The 7,581-nt window shown below is 38.1% G+C and overlaps 1 protein-coding gene across 1 annotated transcript; it reads right to left on the bottom strand.

Moving 5' to 3' along the window:
- Window positions 1–505: 505 nt before the first annotated feature.
- LOC132850733 (uncharacterized) lies at window positions 506–7,050 on the bottom strand. Its single transcript, XM_060877395.1, has 5 exons — window positions 6,536–7,050; window positions 5,926–6,240; window positions 5,228–5,275; window positions 2,332–2,439; window positions 506–2,184 (listed from the first exon to the last, which is right to left on the bottom strand). The coding sequence occupies exons 1-5, from the start codon at window positions 6,618–6,620 to the stop codon at window positions 2,123–2,125; spliced, it is 618 nt and encodes a 205-aa protein (XP_060733378.1). The 5' UTR covers window positions 6,621–7,050; the 3' UTR covers window positions 506–2,122.
- Window positions 7,051–7,581: the final 531 nt, after the last annotated feature.

Raw genomic sequence — 7,581 nt, 5'->3', positions numbered from 1 at the left:
GCTGCTCACATTATTGTAGTCCAGTTTGTGCTGATTACAGTGATATTAGACTTTATAAGCAACTAAAAAAAGCACAGGGGGCACGGTGGCTTAGTGGTTAGCACGTTCGCCTCACACCTCCAGGGTCGGGGGTTCGATTCCCGCCTCCACCTTGAGTGTGTGGAGTTTGCATGTTCTCGGGGGTTTCCTCCCCCGGTCCAAAGACATGCATGGTAGGTTGATTGGCATCTCTGGAAAATTGTCCCTAGTGTGTGATTGCGTGAGTGAATGGGTGTGTGTGTGCCCTGCGATGGGTTGGCGCTCCGTCCAGGGTGTATCCTGCCTTGATGCCCGATGACGCCTGAGATGACCCCGAGGTAGTTCGGATAAGCGGTAGAAGATGAATGAATGAATGAATGAAAAAAGCACAAATGTCAGGGTATGACAGAACTTCTCCAGGCCCTAAAAATACCCTCAGACTTCAGAGGGTTAAGGAAGTTGCAGCAACTTAGACCCGTGCACAGTATTGAAACCATGTCCTTGTTTAATTACAGAACATAACAAACAAAACCCTACATGAAACATGACAACCAAAGCGATGCAAGAATACTCAAAACACAGCCTGGCAGACCAAACACGACAGTAGACAATAACTCAACAAAGACAGACAGACACAAAAGGACAGGTATATATAAGGCAACACATTAGCGATAACTACGAACAGGTGGCATAACACATGACAGAATCACATGACCCTGAACAAGGATTAGCAATATACCTGCCAGTTCCCCCTCTGGTGAACTGGCAGTGAATTGTCCCAGTAGTTCCTTGCACTGCCACACAAACCTTTTAATCATTTAGTCATTGCATTCTTATTTTCTCAGTTCAAAGTAATCCTTTCCAAAATGCTATCTGCCTTATTTGGCATACTTTAGGGAATTCTAAGGAAAGAACAGATTATTTTCAGTGGATCTAAAAATAATCTATAAGTTATCAGTCACCTCATCAAGTTCTGTGGGGTCAGATATTGTTCCAGTTATGGGTGATAATTCTGGGAGATTGTTGATGAACCTCTCTGCAGTAGCAGACATAAATATATGTTCAACATGCTGATCTCTATTATGGGTGGATGGACACACCTGTTCTCAGAGGATCTTCTGAATGAATATTAAAGTCTCCAACAATTAATGCTTTGTTAAGAGAAACAACTAATGAAATCATTTGAAATGAAATCAACAAATTCACAGATAAATTCAGCATATGGCTCTGGGGGTCTGTAGATAACTATTAGTGGAATCATCTTGTTGGTCTTATTTATTTGTAGCTACATATGTTAGTATAAAGCTAAGATAGCTTAAAATAAAAATTCAGACAATGTGAAATTATTTCTGTCTTAACAATTCTTTGCAGCTAGCAGATGGTCATTTTTTAGCCTACTTGTCTGCTCCCTTGTTGGCTCCGGATTGTCACTGATTATCTAATACACACCAGCTACAGCATACAAAAACATTCTATCCAACCCGAGTGTTAACTTAGACAATGGTTCACTGGAAAATTGAAGTCTTTTACAGAAAACTTTCTTTAATGAAACGTAATGCATTCTTTAAAATCAGCTAAAGGTGCTTGGATACCTATGTACTTAGATGTGTTATGAAAATTCTTTTTCTGTATGGTTCTGCATGAAACCTTTAAGCATTTCTTCCAAGGAACACCCAAAAAACCTTTAAGAGCTCAATATTTTTCAAATTTGGTTGCAATTGACAATTCTTACACAACGTAATTTTCTATACATATCTGTAATTCTAAAGTGTTATATTTCTGAATAAAAATATGTTTAAAAAGAAAAGGCTAAATTTGTCAAGTATAATGTTTGAGATACAAAATAATACATAAAAGAGCTGCATGTGCTCTGCCCAGAAGACATGCATGTGAAACAATTTCCTGGCAAATGCGTAAGCCGGAACAGACCCTTAAAAACAGTTGCCTGTAAAACCACACACTAGCACACATTGTTTCAGGTCAGGTCTTGCAGAGGCAAGCCTTAGCATGTTGCTTGACTTAGAACATTTAAGTCAAAAATAGTTTAAAGGAACATGATTTTTGGAACATATACTCATTTAATTTCCTTCTGGCCACATCTGGGCTATTTTCTTGTCTGTGGGTTTCTGTCACACTTGCGGTTTGTGTTCATGTAAATGGGTTCATCTGCAAAAAAAAAAAAAAAACACAAAAAAAAAAAAAAAAAACACAATAAATAAATATATAAATAAATAAAAAATAAAATGTCAAAATGATTATTGTAAAAAGGAATTCCAGCTGAATGTGTAATAGTAAATTAATTATTCTCCTTACCCAAAGTTGAAGATTTTCTTCTGCATTTTAAAAGAATGACTATCACACTGCCAAGTAAAAGAAATCCTCCAGTCACTGGAATCAGCACTATATAAAGTCCTTGGTCCACTGAAATATAAGGAAACTTGAAATAAAGATTGTGCTAATATAGGTTCTTAAAGCATTTGTGGTGGTGTCATTTTAATTTGAACACAAAATGGCCTTGTCTCAAATAAGGAACAACTAAGTTATATAGTGGAATTATATATATACACGGTTATAAAGAAATTAATCTCGTTTTAAACTGTTTTTTTTTTTGTCATGTTAGGTTCTGTAAACTTCATGAACTTGAATTGGATCAGTTTTCCCTCTTCAAAACAACACAACATACCACATGAATGCAGAGAATCATTTTAATTTGAGAGGAGTGAACATATTGACAAAACCAGTATCTCTTCTCTTTTTAAATGTACACCTACAGGAACTACACTGGACTTTTGGCAGAAAGTACAGCTACCAGTCTTTCTCCACAGGGTTAAGGTTGCATAAGGAGTTCTTCCTCCACTCCTCTTTGCAGAATTGTTCAAGCTGGGAGAGGTAATTTGTTTGTCACTGATAGACAGCAACCGTCATGTCATTCCATGGTTTTGAAGCTGGATTCCTATTTAGAATGGGGATTTGAATAGCCCACATCAGAATACCCTAATCCTCTCTTGCTTGCTATTCCACAGTGGATTCGGCACTATGCACAGAGGTGTAGAACAATGTAATTGCAAGGAAGACCATCTCTCCCCTCGACGACCAGGTACTCTGTCTATCCACAGCCGGCATGAGGAGAACGCTATGCAGAGTTAATCCTTGGAAGGCTGCTGGACCAGACAACGTTCCTGGCAGGGTGCTCAGGGAAGGTGCAGAACAGCTAGCGGATGTCTTTACCGACATCTTCAACATTTCCCTGAGCAGCGCCGTTGTTCCTACGTGCCTCAAGACTACCACCATTGTCCCCGTCCCAAAGAAGTCTACAGTGTCTTGCCTCAATGACTAACTTCCCGTCGCGCTTACACACATTGTTATGAAGTGCTTCGAGAAGCTCGTCATGAGGCACATCAAGACCCAGTTACCACCCTCACTGGACCCCCTACAGTTCGCGTATGATTCAAACCGCTCCACAGACGATGCCATTGCTACAGCCCTTCATTTAGCACTCACCTACCTGGACAATAAAGACACTTATGTACGAATGCTGTTCATAGACTTTAGTTCAGCATTCAACACAATCATCCCTCAGCACCTGATTGGGAAGCTGAGCCTGCTGGGACTAAATACCTCCCTCTCCAACTGGATCCTGGACTTCCTGAGTGGGAGACCTCAGTCAGTCCGGATCAGGAACAGCATCTCCAGCACCACCACAGTGAACACTGGAGCCCCTCAGGGCTGCATGCTCAGTCCACTGCTGTTCACCTTGCTGACTCACGACTGTGAAGCAATACACAGATCGAACCATATCATCAAGTTCGCCGATGACATGACTGTGGTGGGTCTCATCAGCAAGAACGACGAGTCATCATACAGCAAGGAGGTGCAACAGCTAACTACCTGGTGTAGAGCCAACAACCTGTCTATGAATGTTGATAAAACTAAAGAGATTGTTGTTGACTTCAGAAGAGCACCGAGAACGCCGTTGTAAAATATTTTCTATCTTATTTATTGATTCCTGGATAAATGTTAAATTAAATAAGCAAAAAAGCACAAGACACAGACGGACATCAGTGGTTATGTATAAATATATATATAGGCTTGGTCGAATTATTGCTAGGGACAATTGAGTGTTCCCTGGATTTTGTTAGGGACATGTCCCTACCGTTCCTACCCAAATCAACGCCCTTGATTGCAACAGCTACATATGGTTGAAATGAAAATAAAAGCTTCTTGACTTGACTTGACTTGACTTGAGTCATTGTCCTGCTCAATATGTCCTGTAAATATGATTTACTGTACAACCTACAGTAGGCCTAATATCAGTGTCGGTCAACTCAAGTGGATTCACTCAGTGCATTCAATTTAAAAAAAAATTAGCCAATTAAAATGATCCTTAATGCTTTAATGAAGATATATGGAGGTCTGTTTTCCACCTACTAAGTTGTTGAGACATTTCAACAACAGTCCGTTTTGATGTAGACAGTAGTCTAGTTGTCCTCTGATATTATGCTTCAGCCTTAACTGTCTAAGTCAGATTTTGTGAATGCTGTATATAGTCGAAAGGGAATGTCAATCTAACTGAATGAGAGTGAAGTGAAATTCCCTTTAATGGAAACTGGCTGTAAATGTTGCAGCATTTAAACTGTAGCACCTCTAGCAATCATGTGGCTTTAAATGCTTTTTTAATACCTTGAATGGTTTTTAATCTACATTATATTTACATTATAATATTATGTATTATTTAACTCAGTTTAAGTTGACATTGTGTATGAAATGTGAGTTTGATCCCAGGTCCACCAAGCTGCCACTGTTGGGCGACTGAGCAAGACCCTTAACCCTCAATTGCTCATTTGAACAAAAATGAGATAATGTACTGTACTGTAAGTTGCTCTGGATCAGCATCTGCCAAATGCTGTAAATGTGTTGTATGTGCTTTTAGAATTTACCCGCATTGTCCAATTGGTTGTCACCTTTTTAACTCCTGAGGGGTTTGCACACCTTATTTATCTCTTGTTATGATTCATTTTGCTTTTAAGTATTTAATATTGCATTAAATGTGAGCTCCAAATCATGGTGTATATTCATCTCACTCAGTCATCTTTCTGCACTGCTTTAATCCAGTTGATTTATGAACATTGCACTGCAATTATGAATATATATCTGAAGTAGACTATAACAAATATATTTATTATTGCACATATTAAATGAAAGCTGTTACCTGTTGTAGTGGAAGTGGAGTCATGAGTAGGGGTCTGTTCTGTATTTTCTGTAATGTAAGAGAAATCAAAGATAAGTAAAACAGTGACCTAATGATGTGATATGCTGTTGTATCCAGGGTGTTCCTAGAGCTGCATTAGTGACATACTGGAAATGGCTTTGAAAGTTCCAGAATTCAGTGCAGACTCTGAAGTCAAGCAGAGGCTCGGCTTGGTTAGTGAGCGATCTATGAGATGACAAAAGTGGCATTGATGGCGCTATTAACATGAATGTTATGGAAGCTGACTTGCTGATACAGAGTCGAGAGAGCTAGATGGATTAAAGGACTAAATCGTTGCTGCACGTTTCTTTAAGTAAATATTATCAAGGGCTAAATTCCACCGCACCACTATCAGCAGGTGGTCAAATGCAATGGCAAGAAACTTTTAACCAATGTGAAAATAGACCGACCATAAAAGAAATTTTAACTTAGTTGTTAATAGGCAACAATTTCATTCTGACAAAAAATTAAACATAATGTATCTATGATACAAGTGGAAAATGAAACAAAGACCTGATCACACAAATACCAGAAATAATGAGGCTGTATGGTGAAGTTTAGTGAAGTGAGTCAAAGGTATTTTCTTCAACAGTGACATAGCTAAAGAACCATGCTTTTGCATGCAACACTCTTTCAAATTTAAAGAGCTTTGTACTTGCCTGAGTACAAAGTCAATGAGATGATATATATTTCAATTGTGTTGTTTTGGAATATGATTTTGCAAGTGTAATTGCCAGTATCTTCTTGTTTAACATCTCTGATAATCATTGACCCATTTTGCATGAACTGAAATCTGCTTTCCTCCCAAAATCTTATTGTCTTATTAGCATTGTCCAAGCTAATGTGAGCCAGCAGTTTGTTTCTGTCCGCCAGTTTCCATTCGACTGCGCTGATGTCTGTGTCAGACTCCACATTCGGCAGATGGAAGATGAACTTCTTGCCTTCCAGCACGGATTTCTTAATGACGATCCCACCTTACAGAAGAAAGAAGCATAGATATTGTTTAGCTCTTGGTCTTGTAGAGATGAGATTTCTTGATTTAGGTTGAAGTTTAGATGACTATGTCCCTTAGACTGCTTAGTTTATTTGATTGTGCTTTTCAGTCATGTGAAACATGTCTTTCAGCACTGAAGAATACATTCAGAAGGCATATCCATGAATGCAAGCTACAAAGCATGTACTACTATGAAACAACTATAATTCTCACAATAAAGTTTAAAAGAAGCATTCTACTTTCAGCCTTGAAACATGAAACATTACCAGGCTTACCTTTGATCAGGAGGAAAATGCTAAAGATGATGATGACTGTGTATTTGTGAGTCTTCATTGTAGTGTAGCTCCAGCGTTTAAACATTCACCGCCACTGCGACTCTCCCGTTGCTTTCTCTTCAATGCTCATTCTATTAATACATTGACATCTCACCTTACAGAAGACAGAGGAAAGTCTGCTCTTCTTCTGAGAGTTCTGTGGTCTTGTTCTGTGTATGTGTGTATTGCTTAGGCAGTTGGTGGAAAAATGAGAGGTTGCAGAAGAAGAACAGCAGAAGTGTTCTGCCTCCATCTGGATAAATAGAGACAATGCATACAAATATATGCAGAAACACATTAATACTAAGTTGGACAATGTGACTTTGAAGTAGAGACTGAGGATATGTTTCTAGAGAAAGCATCAACAAGCGTTACATAAATTGGTGTTTCACCATTTAAGATAAACCTACTGAGCATTTACAGAAGTCAGATCTTAACAAGCTTGAATCACTGAGGCCTCACATTCTACTCTGATCTAATACCTCTCTAGTATCATGTCAACATTACTTATACAGTTGGGATATAAACAATGCTGTTCCACAAATACACAAACTATTATTATTATTATTATTATTATTATTATTATTATTATTATTATTATTATTATTATTATTATTAACAATGATGCCAGTGCTGTTGGCAAAGGAAGTTTGGCTTTCATGTAGTAGTAATAGTTAACACATGCAAAAATACAAATCCTAACTTCTTGTCAATTTCTAAACTGATATTTCATATTTGCTTCCATATATATCTATACCAGTGATATATATCTATATATCTATAATGTAGTTTAGGTGGTAATGTGGTTACCTAATACAAGCTCTGTGGCATAATACAAGCTCGCTATTTCAGAGAATAAGACAGATATCTCTGAGAAGTACCTCAGCTCTGAGCAGAAACCTTTACAAGAGCACAGCTTTGCTGGATCATTGTAATAACAGTCAATAAAAATTGAAGAAAGCTTAATTTGTACAAGGAATATGGAACTAAATAGGAACATGGACTAT

The sequence above is a fragment of the Tachysurus vachellii genome, chromosome 8, assembly GCF_030014155.1.
Source record: "Tachysurus vachellii isolate PV-2020 chromosome 8, HZAU_Pvac_v1, whole genome shotgun sequence".
Lineage (NCBI taxonomy): Eukaryota > Metazoa > Chordata > Actinopteri > Siluriformes > Bagridae > Tachysurus > Tachysurus vachellii.
The sequence above is the reverse complement of the archived record's forward strand: the minus strand, read 5'-3'. Positions and strand labels throughout refer to the sequence as shown.